Source organism: Pieris brassicae, chromosome 10 (genome assembly GCF_905147105.1).
Source record: "Pieris brassicae chromosome 10, ilPieBrab1.1, whole genome shotgun sequence".
Lineage (NCBI taxonomy): Eukaryota > Metazoa > Arthropoda > Insecta > Lepidoptera > Pieridae > Pieris > Pieris brassicae.
In genome coordinates, this window is record NC_059674.1 from 7406782 (window position 1) to 7427257 (window position 20476).

General features: G+C 38.0%; 1 protein-coding gene across 4 annotated transcripts in view; it reads right to left on the reverse strand.

Moving 5' to 3' along the window:
• Window positions 1–20476, reverse strand: part of LOC123714856 (endoribonuclease Dcr-1) — a 49112-nt gene that overhangs the window by 11382 nt on the left and 17254 nt on the right. For all 4 annotated transcript variants that reach the window (XM_045669464.1, XM_045669463.1, XM_045669462.1 and 1 more), the window contains 17 exons: window positions 20054–20166; window positions 19278–19377; window positions 18437–18584; window positions 17859–17975; window positions 16753–16862; window positions 14067–14302; window positions 12965–13143; window positions 11346–11516; window positions 6649–6787; window positions 6043–6128; window positions 5481–5586; window positions 4836–4953; window positions 4284–4377; window positions 3910–3995; window positions 2556–2722; window positions 1298–1951; window positions 341–493 (listed from right to left, as the gene is read on the reverse strand). In XM_045669464.1, coding sequence (XP_045525420.1) covers window positions 341–493; window positions 1298–1951; window positions 2556–2722; window positions 3910–3995; window positions 4284–4377; window positions 4836–4953; window positions 5481–5586; window positions 6043–6128; window positions 6649–6787; window positions 11346–11516; window positions 12965–13143; window positions 14067–14302; window positions 16753–16862; window positions 17859–17975; window positions 18437–18584; window positions 19278–19377; window positions 20054–20166 — 2777 coding nt within the window. The remainder of the gene's footprint in view (window positions 1–340; window positions 494–1297; window positions 1952–2555; window positions 2723–3909; window positions 3996–4283; window positions 4378–4835; window positions 4954–5480; window positions 5587–6042; window positions 6129–6648; window positions 6788–11345; window positions 11517–12964; window positions 13144–14066; window positions 14303–16752; window positions 16863–17858; window positions 17976–18436; window positions 18585–19277; window positions 19378–20053; window positions 20167–20476) is intronic.

Below are 20476 nucleotides of genomic sequence, written 5' to 3' on the forward strand. Positions count from 1 at the left end.
TTACGCACCGTATACGTGCACAAGACATGCGACAGAATTTCCAAAAACCAATAGCGTGTATTTATTCTCGATCTCTCTTTCTCACTCTCTCTCAATCGGTCTCAATGGCTCTCTAATTTTTCCTAGAGGGTAAAAAAGTTACCCTCATGTGCCTAATGAAATTTCACTTCAACAATAAAAAATATGCCGAAGTTTCCTAAACTCCGTCTCCTTGATAAAATCTAAATCATTCTAACTAAAGTACTTATCTGTCCCTTTTCATAACAGTGTAAACACAATTTAAAAGAAAGAGACGAAGAGTACTTTGAAAAAAGTATGCATTAACTGTAAGTAACTTCACCTGTTTACTTCTCATATGCGACAATTTCCCTTCATGTACAGCTGGATGTGCGCAGTACAAGTACGCCGTGATCGCAAACTTGAGAAAACTGTCTCCAATCGTCTCCAAACGTTCTAAGTTAATACCGTCATTTGCGTTCGACATGGTTAAAGCCTGAAATTTAAAAAAAATGATACATTTATTGTGGCGCTACAAACTTGTAGGTTTTGGACTGAGAATTCTTTATCTGTTTCGTATTTTAATAGGCAAGTAGGATTTGCGATATATGTCACGCCGTCGACTTGTTGGAGTACGATGTTTTCCTTCACTTCCTTTTGGAATAAAATGCGATTTCAATGTATATAAAAATTGCAATTTAATTTGTCCTTCTTCTACAAATGTAAATATATCATTGCTTGGGAGATATAAACTTATTTATTATAACGAGAAATATATACGTTACATACATGTAAGTACATACAGTAAATGTACATTTAGAATCAATTCATAAATGTTCATACTTACCTATATGAATAAAGTTCTTTTGAGTTTGAGTGTAATAATTGAGCCCATAACATTTGTTTCCGATAATTTCCAAAAGATTGACTACACTTATATTTAAGTGTCACTTAGATTTAAGAACCCTTCATTTTATGTTAGTTGTAAGCTCATATTTTAAACACTTTACCGGATTGAAGCTGTGTATTATTATAAACTTATAATTATTTTACATAATTTTCTCTACAGCTGTGATACTTTTTGACATTCAACACCTTTTGTCTTCATTCACCGCGACCACGAACGCTGTAGAGCACGCGAAACGTCGGAAAATTAAGTAAAATAATTATAAGTTTATAATAATACATAGCTTCAATCCGGCTAAAAAAGTGTTTTCTTTAAAGGTTTAAAAGCTATCTTAACAAAAGACAATACTATGATACTGGATTAAAAATATTATAGACAATAATCGAAACACACCTGCAATATAACACTAGGACTCGGCCCTGGATGTCCTTCCAAACTCGGCTGATAATCAAAATCAAAGTCTTTACCACTCTGACATTGGTCCAAGTAATACGGCTTCAAATCACTCGAGTCCCATCTGTTGACCAATTCCTCGTACTTGTCCTTGGAATCAAAGCCGACATTGGCAATTTTTTCGTTCACATAATCTGTGGCATCGATATCTATATCGACCATAGAGAAGCAATTAAACTTTTTAATTTCCTCATCCGTCAATGTCTTTTTTATTTCCGAGAGAAGTGTCCGTTTGTTTTTCTCTATGGCCTCCAATGTTATTTGACCATTGTCTGTATCGATGCCATTTAGATATGGAAACATATCTGATATTTTATCTTTTGTTATATCTGTTTTAGATATTTCTTTAACATTATCGTTATTATCAGAGTTAGCTTCCGTTACACCATTTTTGGTTGAATTTGATGATTGTTGATAGACTAAATTATTCTTAGACAGAATTACTTTCAGACTATCAACATTTTTATTTATATGTTCATCTGTATCTCTACCCTCAGGTAGGAGATATTTTATCGTATCACTTCTTCTAATAAGATGACCAGCAATAATTTCTTTTTCGTGTGATATGACCGAATTTCGGAATTTTGTTACATGCTGAAAACAAAAACACATACTGCATTGCTGGCGTCAAACGATAACTATATGTCGTATTCCTCGAGATCTCGTTAATATTTACAAATGTGTAAACGTGGAAACAATATCGACCATTTTGACATAAAATCTATAATATTGATTGACTGTGTGTGTTTGTTTGGATGAGCACTTAGCGTAAGATGTTGGATCACTGTTTTTACGTAAATAATTTTTGTGTTTATGCTTACTAAAAATTAAAGTACATAACTGATTACGAAAATATATTGTTTTAAAGAACTTATCTTAATATAGCATTAAGATATTATGTCAATACAGACTATTTTTATCGTCTAATATTACGAAACACGTCTACTCGTACGAATGATCTTCTGACTACTGACGATATCAATAAAGTCAATATCTATTGAAAATGGAGTACGACCAGTTGATTCAATTATTGAGACAGGTTACTAGATATTGGATCGCGATATTTATTGACTGTCTCATCCCTATCACAGCTACAAGCTTTTGCAATATAACATATCTAGATTATAAAAAAAAAACATAAAAATCTCCCAGAATATCTTAAACCTCAAAGATTCCCCAAAAACCTCTTAATCCTCACCTGTTCCGGTGGTGTGCCATCCTTCAAAATCTCCTTATAGGCCGCCACATCTCGCATATCGTCGTCCCTATCAGGCATAGGCGCAGGGGCTACAGGCCGACGTCGTTCGACGTCTACCGCTTCAGCCTCGTGGGCTGTCTTATATTCTATACGTACGCCCATTGCAGCTACGACAAAGAACTTCTCAATAAATACGTAAATTTAAAAAAAATGGGAAAATGGAGGAATTTGGAGATGATAGGAGAGATACCGAGAAATAAACGGCTTTATGAAAAGCATTCGTAATCCAATTAAAATAACCAGGGATCTTCCATTATTTGGTGGTATCTATCTGACAAGTGATCTGTTATATTTCTATAAGGAACCATATGGAAAATAATTGACGGAACAGATGAGAGAGAGAAAGAGAGAGACAAAAAAGCAAAAGATTAGGTCACTGTGGCAATTCAAATTTGTTAACGCGAATATTGATTATGTGTTTATTAATATGAGTTAATATTGTTGTGTGTTAGTCTGAGTTTATATATATTTACTAGCTAACCGGGCAAACGTCGTTTTTCCGTGTATATTATTTCCAGGAAACATTTTTTTAATTAAATAAAAAACCTATCTATTATAATAAAAATAGGGTTTGGTCGTAGAGGAGTGACAATACAGGATTGTTGTATTTTATATGGTTTATTATAAAAAAAACTGTATAAAAAATAAAATAAAAAATTGGGGTCGACACCCCTCATCGCTTAGGGGTTTGAAAGATAGATAGTAGCCGATTCGCAGACTTACGGAATATATTAAAAAATTCATAAGCATCAGTCGAGCCGTTTCGGAGGAGTATGGGAACGAACATTGTGACACCAGAATTTTATATATATTGCGATTTAAAAAAGCTTGCCAACGCTCGGCATACTGATACTTTGGTACATGAAAAATTAATGTTTGATGTGAAAAGCACTTAAAGGCAAACATAACATACAATAGATAATAAAAAGAATATATATATATATAAAGAATAAACGAAAATCGTAAGTGTGAGTGAGAGAAGCAACTATTGATATCCAGACCTAACAGAATGCTCAATCTGGATAACGGTGTATACATAAATATATGTAAGTGTGTTTAAATAGAACACAACTAAGACACATTTCTGCGATATTTTTATATTTTTATTAATCACGCGAGTGTATTCGCGTGATTAATACACAACTATAGTTAGGCATATTGATTATTTTATGTTAAATGTTGTTTTATTTGAATGTTGTGTGTATTGTTATATATATAAGTGTAAATACTTGCCTGATTGGGTTGACCCGTAATGGTCTGGTTATATAAACCGAAATTTGTCTCGAATACTTACCATTTGCATTCTTGCTGCTTGAGAATCCGTCGGAATCTTCGTCACTACCGTCCGAGTTGAAGTCTGAATCGTCAGTATCAAAGTCGCTGAAAACATAGATTCAAAATATATCGATAGAAAAATACACACAAATTAAATGGAAACATCGAATGCACTTTCTGTCTTTATGTTTGATTATTTGGTCCTTCGAACCGGAATATTTTAACATTTAGCGCAATAATTATTGTTGGACAATATTAAAAATACATTTAAACTAAATGGAAACATCGAGTGCACAGTTGTCTTTATATTTGATTATTTGGTCCTTCGAACCGGAATATTTTAACATTAGCACCAATAATTTCTGTTGAACAATATTATTACCAAATAAATACCTGGATAAATATGAACAATCGCTTTCAGCCATAGAGAATTTCCTTCCAGAGAAATGCTTCGGTTTCTCTATTGGATCTGACCAATTGGCTCCACCTGAAATATACATTACAAAATAACATTTCAATATCTGTACTTTCGGGCGAGTGACTCATTCCTTCGGTTGAGTCTAATTTAGGTTGGCGATTTAACGCTAAGTATGACTCTCGCATGTAATAATAATAAAGTATTTACTTAAGATAATATGGATCCCTTCTGGTGCATACGTCTTAAAAGTAATGTTAAAATTGGCAATTAATTGGTATACAAGAAAAGCATTGCAAAGCGGGTTTTAAACCCTAACCAATTCAACTTAGGGTCTCTCAATATAAAAGCGTACAAATTCCTATAAAGCCTTCTATCAGTATGTGTGTCTATGAACGGCTGTTTCACTTAACATCAGTGAACTCCAGGGTCAGGTTGCCCCTTCTTCCATGAAAAACGCACTTGCTATCATTGCTATATAATTTCACAAACACGTTTATTTACAATAATTTTCGTTATGGGATACTAACCGGTAGCAGATGTGCAGAATGTAAGGTTAGGCGGAAGAGGCTCCATGAACTCATCGTACTCCATTGTTTGTGGTATTGACGACGCCATTTCATTGCTCCAAGTGCCGATTTCAAAACCCTATGATAAAAATATTAATTGCCTTAATATTACCCTCAATTTGGCATTCAAAAATACAAAAATTCGCAATAAAAAAAAACTGTTTAAACGTTTTTGACCAAGAAATTATTTTTTGAAAGAAAACAAAGTTTTAACCGAATTAAAGCTATTTGCATTATTATAAACTTACAATTCTTTACTTAATTATACGTGGTCACCGTGACCACGCACGCTGTAAAGCACGCGAAACGTCGGAAATTAAACGTCGGAATTTAAATTTAAAATTATGTAAATAATTAGAAGTTTATAATAATACAAATAGCTTTAATCTGGTTAAAAAATTGTTTTCTTTCAATGTATAAAAGCTATGTTAACCAAAGACAATTATTTTTTTAAACTTCAACTAGAAAATAAATATGATATGTTCCTAAATATCAACGAATACTAGTTTAACAAATAACAACTCTCGTACTAATGTTCGACCAAACCCATCAACTATATGAAAATACATCAGATTTGAGCATAAATAACAAATGACAAAAACTTACACTCTCCGCTTCCTCCTTCTCTTGTAATATATCATTGATCGTCTTCTCCTTCGGCTCCTGCGACTCTTCTTCAGTCTTCTGCAAATTCTCCTGTTCTTCTTTATCCCTAAAATATAACTAATATTATAAAATAGGTTCTTTTCGTATGTTTTTAACTGTAAAACTACTGGACCGGTTTCCGAAATTCTTGAGTTTTTTAATGATGGCCAAAACGCGCTAACGCAGGACTGCTTGACGATGTGGTTGTGGGGCTGGGTCTACACTCACTAAAACTACCTCAGCCCTCCCTCACGCCCTTAGGATGCGCCGTCAGGGTTGGCATTCAACCCAAGGCGGCATTACAATGTCATTATTATTAGGCTATAATTATTTTCAAAATATAAAAATCAGCATTGCAGACTGGTCGTTAGTATTTTATTGGAAATAACCTTTTAATCCAATACAACAAAAGACTGATGTTTATTGATCATTTCAAAGATACTTTCTTAGCTTTGTGTCCGAGACAAAATCCCCGTAAATCAAATCTAGTATCTCTGACGCTAAAGTAATAGATTCTTCCCACCTCTGTTCCTTTTCCAGATCATCACTCTGATTCCAGTCTTCTATCTCCTTCTTTTTGTCGTGTTTCTCTGAGTCAGCACTGAGTACCTAGACAAATATTATCACTATTACGACTGTGTTTCTTACTTATATACAGAAAAATATTGACATTTTTAACCAAACAAATAATCTTATAATAAAAATCTGACTGACGTGTTTGTAATTAAACTCCTAAACGGCTAAATAGATTTTGATGAAATGTATTTGATTTATTATTTGATGGCTTAGATTTCCTTTTTTATTATTAAAGACGTGTGTATGTCGTTCGGATCCGCTAGTTTTGAATAAACTTTTGGAGCTTGAAAGTTATTTCACTCCTCGTAATAATCACACAACATAGGGATGGAAATCCCTATTTTAGGGACTAAAATAGAAACTATTTTTTTTAACAAAAATATGACAAAAGGAAGAAGTTATGGTTGCGGAACGTACGGGAGTGGACCGGCATCACATCCACCGATACCTGGCACTCGTTAACAGCCAACCTTTAGTCATGAAGTGGCACCAGAAGGAGAAAGAGAAAATATTACAGTAATTACTATAGTTCAAGGATACATTAATAATTCACCTCTGCCAAACTCCAGCCGAAGTCCAAAGCCGGCCACGTGAACCCTGGACACGAGTCGTCATCTATTCTGGGAATGCCAAGCCCCACGTCCAAGGCTACGGCGCGACGAATCTCATCCGCTATTAGCAAGGCGTTGATGCTGGAAATCGTTTAAAGCGTGATACAATTCTAGACTTAACAAATTAGCTTTTCTTTAAAAAAAGCTCTATATTAAATTTATTCATAAACAATAATGTCGAAAAAGATAAAATACAGAATATCTCTCTCTCTATCACACACACACATACACACACTCACACAAACCCACCCTGGCATGCACATATACAACTTTATTTCTACTAACTTCTAACTAGTTGACTGTTTTGTTTTGTTTTCTTTCCTTATTTACGTTAAATTTGTTTGCCTACCCATATATGTATGTACCTTTGTTACCACTCAATATGACTTAGCTGTGGAATGGAAGCCTGGTTATCCATATCACAGGGATCACCTAGTTTGGAAACCAGTCCTCACAATACCTTCTCAACCGTAATCTTATTTATTGTTGAAAATGTTATATGGGAGAAAAGAAATTATATCAATAAGTGTCGGGTACAACGTCTTGAACAGGGATCTGTGCAACAGACTGGTGCTATTATCGCAAACAGCCTTGGCCATCACACACATCCCCTAGGCACAAGGAAACCCAGTTCTTGAAGAAATCCCAATCCCACCCGATTTAAAGTGAGTTATGATGAAGGGGAACGCCTAATCAACCGCCGCTTAAATGAACCCATATTACACTGTATAGGGAAGCAGGAAGGGTGCAAAGAGTTCCAGAAAGCTGTTTTTACAGGCTGCTGTTTTTTGCTTTCTCTATCTTACTGAATAAATTGTTAGTAGTAATGTTGTGTATGTTTGTATGTGTGTATTTTAATGTTATTTTGAAATTTGAAGACGACTGGACTAATTCGAGTAACTTTTATATATGGAGAACAAAGCACGGGAAAACCTTAACAACAGTTTTCTACTTACTAGTCTCAGTAAAAAAATTAATGAGGCGAAACGAAGTTCGCGGGATTATATATTCTTAAAAATGACACGTATATATATCCTTTGACGGATTTTGATACACTTAATTTTAAGAGCGTTTGTGAAAATTGTGAGTCAGATTTATAGTGGGAGTATATCTTTAGTGGGAGTGCCATGCTGTTGCTTTCGGGCTTCAGCCAATCGGGCAGGCACGACCGGGGCAGTACCACTGTCTCACAGAAAACCGGCGTGAAGTGATGCAATAGGTTCATCTTATTGTACTCGCGTTTCGTGCGGTGAGTGAGACTCCCGGAGCCCATCAATTCCCCCCTCCCCCAGAATATGAAGATGCAGTTTAAACAGAGATTACCCCAGGGGGGTACCACACGTTTCCGCTGTGGAGAATCCCCCTCTGAGCGTCCATCATCGGAACAATCAGTATTCGGTGGTGGATGCACAGGCTGCCCTTCGTATTCTGGGGTGGGCAAAAACTGCTCAAAAAACTATAAGTTTCGATCTCGGGGCAAACGGAAGAATTTACCGAAGGCATCCCCTTCCACGCTCTCAGTGGACTTTACCAATGTTAGGGGGCTCAACTCTAATCTTAACGCGGTTCACTTTCACCTCGAAACTGCGAAGCCGGCCTTATTCTTCCTTACTGAGACTCAGATATCCTTCCCGGCTGATACTTTCTACCTCTCCTACCCGGGGTACAAATTGGAACATTCATTTGTGCCGCGGGCGGGAGTTTGCGTGTACGTCAGAGAGGATATCTGTTCTCGTCGCCTCGGGTCGCTTGAAGGAAGGGACCTATCTAGCCTCTGGCTGCGCGTAGACTGCGATGACCATCCGCGATTCTACGCATGCCTGTATAGGTCCCATAGCGGAAATACCGAAACTGAGCGACTCATTGAGCACATCCAAATGGCTACAGATTCCCTGCTCGAAGGGGTTCCTACCGCTGAAATCGTGATACTTGGCGATTTTAACGCTCACCATGCCGATTGGCTCGGTTCGGAAACCACCGATCACGCGGGAAGATCCTTTCACGACTTTGCTTTAGCTTACGACCTGTCACAAATGGTCCCTGCGATTACGCGAATACCAGATGTGGATGGTCATAAACCCTCTTTGTTGGACCTTCTGCTGACCTCACATCCGGAGACCTATCAAGTCTCTGTTGACCCGCCATTGGGTTCATCGGATCATTGTGTGGTCCGGAGTACTGTTCCCACTACGCGCCCTCCTCGGCCCCGTTTTTCGGGTTGTCTTCGTATTTGGCACTATCGGTCAGCAGATTGGGATGGGATGCGGTCTTTCTTTGCGTCCTACCCTTGGGGGCCTATGTGCTTTTCGTCGGAAGCTCCAGATTCCGTCGCTGCCTCTGTCGCCGAAGTGGTTCGGCAGGGAATGGAACTTTTTATTCCATTCTCTGCGGTGCCGATCGGTGGCAGGTCACAGCCCTGGTTTAAGCGTTCTTGCAAGGCGGCATCGCGTCGAAAGCGAGAATGCTTTAATGCATGGGCGGAGGCGGCGATATCTCGTGATGCCAATACCAGCGAACATAAAAAAGCATATAACTCAGCCTCCAGGTCCTTCAAACGGGAAATCGCTAAGGCAAAGTCAGAGCACATCGCCAGATTTGGCGAGAGATTGGCCCAACTCCCTTCTGGGACCCGAGCCTTCTGGTCTCTCGCCAAAGCTGTACAAGGGAATTTTTGTCAGCCATCGATACCACCGCTGCACAGAGAGGATGACTCGCTCGCCCACACTGCGAAGGAGAAGGCCGACCTCTTGGGCTGTCTCTTTGCGTCCAACTCGACTTTGGATGACCGGGGGAGATCACCACCGGCGATTTCGCGGTGTGATAACTCAATGCCGGAAATCACATTCCAGCAACGTGCTGTTCGCAGAGCACTATCTTCCTTGGACATTCATAAGTCGAGCGGGCCGGATGGTATCCCTCCAATTGTGCTGCGTACATGTGCTCCTGAGTTGGCTCCGGTCCTGACGCGCCTTTTCCGGTACCTGTACTCGCTCGGCACTGTCCCGAAGTGCTGGAAGACCGCTTCGATACATCCGATCCCTAAAAAAGGCGATCGCACTGATCCATCCAACTATCGCCCAATCGCAATAACCTCCTTGTTCTCCAAAATAATGGAATCCATTATTAATGGCCAGCTCTTGAGTTATCTAGAGGGCCACCAGCTGATTAGCGATTATCAGTACGGCTTTCGTCGTGGTCGTTCAGCTGGTGACCTTCTAGTATACCTTACTCATAGATGGGCAGAGGCAATTGAGTCCAAGGGGGAGGCACTAGCGGTTAGTTTGGACATAGCGAAAGCCTTCGATCGGGTGTGGCACAAAGCACTGCTCTCGAAGCTACCAGCCTACGGGCTTCCTGAGAAATTATGCGACTGGATCTCCAGCTTTCTAGCCGATCGGAGCATCAAGGTCGTCGTCGACGGAGCATGTTCCGACCTTAAACCCGTGAATGCTGGGGTCCCACAAGGCTGTGTTCTGTCCCCGACCCTGTTTCTTCTGCATATCAATGACATGTTGCAACTTAGCAACATTCATTGCTATGCGGACGACAGCACTGGGGATACTCTTTACACTGGCCGGGCAGGTATTTCTCGGGCAGTTGTCGATGAGTACCGGAACAAACTTGTGTCTGAAGTCGAAACTCTTTTACGTGGAGTCTCGGACTGGGGTAGACTAAACCTAGTCCAATTTAACCCCAAGAAGACACAAGTTTGCGCGTTTTCCGCGAAAAAAATACCCTTTGTCGCTACTCCTCTTTTCGAAAACACTCTTCTTGAAGCCACAGCCAGCATCGGAATACTTGGCGTTGACATATCGAACGACGTTCAGTTTCGCGGTCATTTGGAGGGAAAGGCTAAATTAGCCTCCAAAAAGCTTGGTGTGCTCAGCAAGGCGAGACGGTACTTCACTCCGGGCCACCGCTTGCAACTCTATAAAGCGCAAATACGGCCCCACATGGAATACTGTTCTCACCTCTGGGCGGGGGCTCCCCAGTACCAGCTCCTTCCACTTGACCGTATCCAACGAAGAGCGGTTCGAATCGTCGATGACCAATCCCTCTCCGAGCGGCTCGATCCTTTGGCGTTGCGTAGAGATGTGGGGTCACTCTGCATCTTCTACCGCATTTACCATGGAGAGTGTTCAGAGGAGTTGTTCGGATTAATACCTGCAGCTGAGTTTCAGCATCGGACGTCGAGGCAAAATACAAAATTCCACCCGTATCACCTCGACGTCCGACGTTCCACGACTGAGCGTTTCTCAAGGCAATTTTTGCCGCGCACCACCGCTATGTGGAACCAGCTGCCCACTGAAGTATTTCCGAACCAATTCGACTTAGGGTCCTTCAAGAAAAGAGCGTACAAATTCTTAAAAGGCCGGCAACGCACTCGCGAGCCCTCTGGCATTGAGAGTGTCCATGGGCGGCGGTATCACTTAACATCAGGTGAGCCTCCTGCCCGTTTGCCCCCTATTTTATAAAAAAAAAAAAAAAAAAACAACAACATGTTACAGCGGAATACGATTCTGTACATGGAAAGAAGTTTGAGTGAGTGTGAGTGGGTGAGTAAGTGAATTAATGAGTAAATTGGTGTGTGAGTGAGTGAGTGAGTGAATGAGTGAACAATTAAATATCTACAACTCACCGATACAACACACAGGGCAACGCAACTGTAGCGAACCAAAGCGGAGCCGCAAAAGGATGGACTTTGCAGAGTTCCGGAACCATTATCTGTTTCTGGTCAAGACGATCGCGCTTCGCTCTGCGCGTGCGCTCCGACGACACTGGCAGCGCAACGCCTTTACGGTTCACATATCTTAAAATATACATTAAAAATATTAACTTAATTATATTTAAATTACAATTGGTTTGTTACATTTAGTGAAAATATTTATTACCATACGTTAAGGTACGACTTGTAGTAAGCCCCCTTTAACATGGTAGACTCGGACTGCGTTATAGGAAATCGCGTTGTAGTAGTATTCTCGTACAACAGTTTTCTTGAGCAATTCAAAAACTAGGAATACGAATGTAATAAAGTTATTAAATTTAATTGCATAAAACAATTGTAGGTGCCTTGTACGCAAATTAATTATGGACTTGATTAATCATTATCATAGTATTGTCTTTTATTAACATAACTTTTACACATTTAAAGAAAACACTTTTTTAACGGATTGAAGCTATTTATTTATAAACTTATAATTATTCCATACGCTTTGACCAACCAAAAGTACTTGCGAAAGAAAAAAGATTCTTCACAAGACTGGTACGCGAAGCCATTGAAATAAAAAAACACCCCAATTTCAATAAAAAAGACGGCCTAAAATTATCAAATACCTGGGGTCCAATAATATCCAAATTAAAACCCCAAGACAAACAATCCGCGAAAATAGAGGACACCGTGAGTAATTTCTGCAAAAACCCTTCATCTTTTAGTCGATACCAACTCCGGGGAAATAAATTTCTCTACAGCTGTGATACTTTTTGACATTCAACAGTTAAAATTATGTAAAATAATTATCAGTTTATAATAATACATAGCTTCAATCCGTAAAAAAAGTGTTTTCTTTAATCATTATCACATTACAGAAAACTTGAGAAATCTCCGCGTTAAGTACACTTATAAACGTCAACAGAAAAGATGTTAAATTTGTTGATAAAAAAAAAATTTCGTAGATGTATGCAGCTACCGAAGCAACAGCAAGCTACATGCAACGTGTGGTGTGGACAGTGACCTCAAGCGAATGTACGAGACGTTAGCACATCACACAGGATTAGGATCATTTAAATAATTAATTTACGTTTAACGAGGGATTTGAATTTATTTAGTGATAATTGTTTAATTTCCCTTCTTCCCTTGTTGTAAAAACGAATACAATTTCCATATAAGGTTTATCTTCTGGAGCCTGGTTGGTCGTAGATTAGTTCTGTTTTGATAATTATACTGGTGAAAGTCACCATTTGTTTTAAAATCGTTTATATTTTTTGTACATACAACAAGGCTTCAAGAATAAATTGACCAGATAGTGTCATAATAATTAATTCCTTCAACTTATTCCGTACCGACTCCCGTGGGAAGGGACAAATCCCTCGAACAGCTTTAGACGTAATTATTGTATATGTTATTATATAGTAAATAATATTTTGCCTCAATAGTACAGTACACTAACACTCTAAGGAATTCTACAATTAAAGATCGGCCAAGTTATGATCGGAGAATCAATAAAATACGCAGAAATCGGAGACCAAATAGAGACTCACCTAGGCGTCAAAAGGTTTAATCTGGCGCTGGTGTGATCCACATCCAACAATGGCTGATCGTTCTGCGTCAGATCAGCTCCGTACTTGGCTTTGTAGTAAGAGCGGAAGGTCGCGTGTTGATCCGAAGGGAACGCCGAGTCGGGGGTGAGGTGCCAGCATATCTCTGCCACCAGGAAGAACTGAAATCACGTTAACAAAACTTTACTTTGAACCAAAGAACGAACATATATCTAAAAGGCCGGCAATGCACTCGTGAGCCCTCTGGCTGAAAGTGTCCAAGGGCCGCCATATCAATTAAGATTAGATGAGCTTCGTGTCGGTTCGCCAAAAACTATAAATTTTAATTTAACTCAATATATTAAAAATGTGACAAAATCTCTTATTGAACAGTAATAATAAATCCATTATTTGCAAAATATTCAGTTTGATTAATCATAAAAAAAAACACACAATCAAAAAGCACAATCACCCATATAGGCATGCAAATGTCATATTGATATTTCCAGCTGAGCTCCGCTCGCCAAAACAGCCCGACCTGAGCTTTAAAGGTCCTTAAGGCCAACAGCGAGATTCCATTTAAAAAAATGTGTGCGTGTTAGTACACGTCAGAAGTGAAACTTCCTTATGACCTTATTTGACGAAAAATGATCTACTATATGGAACTGTACCAAAATTGGTGAAATAAAGTTAGATGAAGTTTAACAAAAGTCTTTTGTTGTCATAGACATGAATACAAATAATACAATTATTTCATTTTACCTTATTACTACTAAGATTATTACAGAATTTCATTAATTGTAATAGACTTATTGCTATCATTGTTATCGTTATTATATATTTTTGGTAATTATATAAATGGCTTCGAATCTCTTCGAATCAACCCAGGTAGGGATAAGAAAAAGATGACGCGTAACCGAAAAATGTGATGCGTAACGGGAATATGTGCCGCGTAACGGGACAATGTGACGTGTAACCGGAAAGTGACGGTACTTTTTCTTTCACTTCAAAAACGTCACATTAATTATCATAACATCATAATAATATGAACAATTATTTATAATTGTCTAAATAGTTTCCTATGCAATACAGACACTTTCATTACCTGTGGTTGATCCTGGTTCCTATACCAGGGCGTAACAACCGCCTCGTTATATTTCTCCGGGTCAAATTCAAAAACATCACCCGGCCTCAAGAGAGGATTCTCTATCTGCCCTTTCTCCTTCTTCTCCCATAACGCGGAGTTCTCCTGCTCTTGTATCTTCTTCCCTTCCGTATGTTTGAATATTAGTTCTAAGAACGCCCAGTCTATATCCACCGCTGTACCAGTTTCCGTTGTTCCTAGAAAAAAATTGAGATATTTTAATGTAAGTGTTTTTTTTCCTTTTTTTATAGAACAGGAGGCAAACGGGCAGGAGGCTCACCTGATGTTAAGTGATACCGACGCCCATGGACACTCATAATTCGAAAGGGCTCGCCAGTGCGTTGTCGGCCTTTTTATGGTCTAAGTACGAAGACCACCTGACCAGTTGGCTGCTTATAACCAGTGTAAAATAACAAATAGATACATTTAGAATTATTTTGTAAATATTATAGGAGTCAAACGGGCAGGATCATATTAAATGAAACTGCCGCCCATGGGCACTCACATTCCCAGAAGGCTCGTTAATTAAAATGTATGTTATTGCTTAATTAAAAAGTATGTTAATGTATGTATTTCGTTAGTGAATGGCTTTGATTAATATATTATTTTACTTTTTAAATATAATTATAACATATCTCTATATATATAAAATTCTCTTCGAAACGGCTCGACCGATGCTTATGAATTTTTTTATGCATATTCAGTAAGTCTGAGAACCGGCTTCTATCTATCTTTCAAACCCTTTCAAAGTGATAAGGGGTGTCAGCCCCAAAAAATATTTTTTTATTTGTTAGACAATTTTTTTTTCTACTTTTTTTACGATGCAGCATACAAAATACATACAACCTTTAATTGTCAATGTAATAGTAGATAAGTTATTTTTATTGAACTAAAAATTTTTTTCCTGGAAATAATATAAAAGGCAAAACGACGTTTGCAGATTCTAAGATGCGAATATTAACAGAACGCAGTGCCAATTTTAATTTTGGCTCGATTTCGAAAATTTGGAAAATTCTGAATTAGCCAACTCAGTTGGTCGGTCCAGTAATCATGGATTGGAATCCATGATTACATGGACTTATGTGGGCTTAGTAAGAACAGCCAATGAACATTCACCAACTGCTGACACGGCCCACGTGGCTGTTCTACACTTTAAGAAAACACTTTTTAAACGGATTGAAGCTATGTATTATTATTATAAACTTATAAATTATTTACATAATTATAAATTCAAATTTTTCCTTGACGTTTCGCGTACTTTACAGCGTGCGTGGTCACGGTGACTGAAGACAAAAGGTGTTGAATGTCAAAAGTATAAAAGCTATAGAGAAAGTTGTGTTATCTGTATTTATTACCCGGAGTTGGTATCGACTTCAAAAAAAGTGTTTTCTTAATGTGTGAAAGTTATGTTAACAAAAGACAATACTATGTTCGACACTTTATTGATCAATAAATCAGATTTGAATATTGCTGTCTCATTCATTTCTCGCTTCCTCTCAAGTGACGAAGCCACCTTCAAGTCTCAATTATCGTTGTGAGCCTGCCACATAGCTTTGAGATAATCCCACCACCTTGAACCTTTGATCCTACCCGTAGGGATCCGTCTGTTACCTTAGGGCTTTGCAGACATCCGGTACTTATTTATATATTCACTATGTATGTGTTGAGGTACGTCTACAAGGCTTCGGGATCCGGAGGGTTGTCTCATATATTTAGTTATTTACTATATGTAGAGTATGTACTCCCGACATTTAATACATATCTTAATATATATAAATCTCCTGTCACGATGATTGTCCGCGATAGACTCCTAAACTACTTAACCGATTTTAAATTAAATTGGCACACCGTGAGCAGTCTGGTCCAACTTAAGAGATAGGATAGCTTAGATCTTTAATTATAGTCGCAATTTTATTTTATTGCAAATTATTTGTCTATAATTAATTGACAGTCACAATTATCTGTTAACTCCAAAAGATTCTAACAGATGACGATACTTTTCGACTGGATTGAGTAAGAAATCAATAGATGGCACTGCTATGGTAAACCGACAAACGTGTCATATAAGCTGCAGTTCAATATCATGATTACCACGTGTTATTGAGGCTAAAGTTCAATTACTTTTACTTTTTTATTTTTTGGTGTTAGCATAGCCAACCACGTGTCACTTAGACCGAAGTGTAAATAAAATTCAAATTATAGTATACGATAATACAGTGAAATTATTATTTCGTGTCACGGTATTATGGCTAACTAAAACCACATAAAGGAGAAACGAAGTTCGCGGGGACAGCTAGTAAATACATATAAATTAACACACAACACACATTCAGAGTCCACCTGCTGGCAAGCTATACAACTACTATGTTTAACTTGGTTAAGCATGTTATGTTTTTGATGGCATTATTTTTTTGCTACATATGTTTAAATTTATTTATTTCAAACGGATTTTTTGTACAAAAGTGTTTTTATATCGCAGCCCACGCATTGTAGTGGGTACACTGCCGGCCTTTGAGGGAGGAGTATACTCTTTAGTTTATTTCAAGTTTTGCCTCTTGACAGGCTTGCCTTTGGATCGCTTGAGACACCCTGGGACGGATAAAAGTTAAACCGCGAAGAGATAATAAAAATAAATATGAATACTTACGTTTAACAGTTGGTACGATGTAATAATTGTTCTGCGTCGATCCCTCCGTTTGTAACTTCATGCCGCGACGACGCACGCGCAGCACGTCCGAAAATACGAAACGCATGAAGCTGGAATTTTAATTAATTTGCTTTAGACTCCATATTAGTAGTAGTAAATATATCTAATAATTCATGCAACGTAAGTTATGTAACCGAATATACGATACAACTATATATTTTAGTTAATAATTAGAAGCGTTTTCAATTAGCCAAAATGAGTGCTTTAGTTTTTCCTACTCATCAATTATAATATAACATTTCCGATAAAGGTCGACTACATTTATATTCTTTATAGGTAACAGAAGTGTCACTTAGTTAGAAGAACTTACAAATAAGCAGACTTAGATTTTTGTTATTGTCGCAACCCCACCAGCCCTATTTAAAAAAAATAGTATCGCTTAGTTATTAAAAAGAAAAGAATATAAGAACTTTATTATACACAATATACAGGATATTTAGGTAAAGTAAAGTGCACTGGCCCCCACACTAGGATTCCGTGTTGTGGGCAGCCAGTCTCTGCCTTTTAACATATAAACAGTATTTTTGCACAATAGGAATATTTTCTGTATCAGCATAGGGCAGGTTAACAAGATATTCTTAAAACAAGTACAGTAAACGTAAAAACGAAGTCTCTCATTATTTTTTATTATTAAATATTTAATTACATTATGAAGATGGGTGTACAGAGTTGATTCTCGATATTACTACAGCTCAGACACGTTTTCGAGCTGTTAAAATGTGTTATATGACCTCTCTCACGTACTAGGAACTTCAAATTTTGTTATTGTTCTCAAGTCCAGTCTAGTGGTACAGTTTTCAGGAATTTAATCCCTGGACGATGATGTATGATGCGAAACAGAGGGAAAATCTTCTCAAAACCAGACTAGATATTCTAGAATGCCGTGCGTCAAAGACGGAGCGACATATTGGGAGTACGTACGTACTCGACAAGGACAGAACATCAGTTACTCAGTACCACTCGTACAATTTAAAATAAACCCATGAAGCTCTCCACCATTTTCAATCCGAAACCCCTTGCACGTAACAATATATGTATATACATACCGACGTACAAGCCGAGCTCGTCGTGGCGACAAACGAACGTCCGCATCCAAGGCCGGCTCAACGCTGATCCTCACTTCTCCGGAACGCGTATATACGGGAAACGCTGGAATTTGCAACCTGAGAGAATAAAGATATGGCGTAAAAATAATTCGACTGAGACGAATGAGATTTATGAATTTCTTACATATATACATAAATAAAAAATAAACAACACAAAAATCATTTATTCATATAAGTAATGTACACTTATGAACGTCAAAAAAACATATATTAAATGCTTCTAAGTTTACTGCTAGTTCTCAAATCAAGGCCATAGAACGGAAGAGAAGAACTGGCAATAAACTCTCCGCCATTTTTTTAAATCGCCAAGTTCTTTCTTTTTCATCAATGGCGCTACATCCTTTAAAGGTCTAAGGCTCAGATTTATGTATCTGTTTCATGATCATTTGTTAATCTAATAGGCAAGTAGGTGATCAGCCTTCTGTGCCTGACGCTCGCCGTCGACTTTTTGGGTCTAAATAAGCTAATAATAATAAAGAAAAATGTTAAACTTTTAAGTTAATTTTTCATAATCTTACTTGGTAGGTTCACATCTTGCGACAAGTATCCCTATAGCTTGATCGGCGTGCTGCGGAAGATGTAACTTCCTGCCTCTTGTGTTATACCTCTCTGGTAGGGCACACCATAGATTCGAGACTATTGCATAGAGCATATTTCTCTTTGTACCTGTAAACAAAAATCTATTATATATCTCTAAATTTAACCCATGAGACGGAAGGACCATCTCATCGCTATCTTCTTTTAAAGGTTGGCAATCATAAACTTAGTTTTTTGATGTCGCGCTGAACAATGATTTGCTTTGACCACAAGTATCTTCAACCTCTAATAACGACTGCAGCCTTTCGGTCACATTCCACATTGCCCTGAATATATTATGATCTTCTCAGTCGTAGTCTGTCGCGTGAGGTGTCAGCTGCAAAAGCTATTAAGAGCAGCTTTAGCAGCGACAACAAGCTTTCGATCTGGACTGCGACGGGTAGGGACTTTGAGGAGCACGTATTTTCTGGTTTTACGTAGTAGATGACATTAACATTTTTGTCATCGTCATGCAAATTTATGTTAGAACTGACTTCACTCCACTGGCATTGATTAAAAATAAAACAGACACCGGGCGTTGAAGCTTTGTGCCTGAACCGCCTCAGCGAGATATAATGAACCACGTAAATCAAAAGACGTAAACACAATTTCACAGAATGAGATTATTTTTAAAAAAAATCGCTTATTAACGTTTCCACACACCACAGAAGATTAAAATGTAACTTCTCGATGTCAGCTATCAGCTGTCATCTGTCATCTGTCAAACATTATTCACGTCGTGTACTTTAGCTATTTCGTAATCTATATTATTTCAAAACTCACCAGCGGGTAAAATGGGTCTAATCTTTGGTATCGGATTCGCTTCGATATCAGCGTCGTTAGTGTCTATTATCGGCTGACAATCAGTGAACGCCCAGGCTGTCTGAAAAATGAATTCAAATAAATCAGAAGCATTTGTAAATATGCATTTTTAATAGTGGAAGAAATCGCTTGTCACCGAAAAGTCCGCCCGTTGCCTCGTTCGTTCATATTTGTTTTTATTATTTTTACAAAGTGTTAAAAAATCACACAAAAAAATGGTTATAAAATAAACATTATATTTCTTTTAACGTTATAATGAAATTATTTTGTCTCGTAATGTTACTACAAGTCTCGGCTCTTAACTACCCTTAGTCACCCGTACGAATGTATTATTCATTCCTTTTTTTTATGTAACAGGACAAACAGGCAGGAGGCTCACCAGATGTTAAGTGATAACGCCCACGGACACTCAAGGCCAGAGAGCTCGCGAGTGCGTTGCCGGCCTTTTAAGAATTTTTCTCTTTTCTTAAAGGACCCTAAGTCGAATTGGTTCGGAAATACTTCAGTGAGCAGCTGGTTCCACATAGTGGTGGTGCGTGGCAAAATCTGCCTTAGAAAATGCTCAGATGTGGAACGACGGACGTCGAGGTGATACGGATGGTATTTAGTACTTGACGTCCGATAATGAAACTCATCTTTTAGACTTTTTATTAGACCGAACAACTCTTCTGAACAATCGCAATTTTGTTAAGTTCTAACATATATACGTAACCCTCAATTATATGTTAATAACTTACACGTTTGAAGTAATATTGCCTTCGTTTAGTGGTCCCTGGGCGGGCGGAATCGTTATTGTCCATTTCTTGGTTCAGGTTCGAGTCCATTTCAGCTGCTTTGAAGTTTTCTTTGCCTGGAAGTATTTAAAATTAGACATGTCAACTATTTGTACAACATTATAATCGACACGATTTTAAATGTATTAGTGATTATAGAATTTATATTTTTTCAAAGTCAAAGTCAATAATCATTTATTCATATAGGCAACACAATGTACACTTATGAATATCAAAAAAAAATGTATTCATTAAATGCTTCTAAGGAGGAGTAAGGAGGAGCTCGTTTGTAAGGAGCTGCAACCATCACACCAGTTTCCACATGACGTCAGCAGGAGGCATGGTGAAATAGGCGCACGCACTTACATTGTCGTGGGAATAACACGC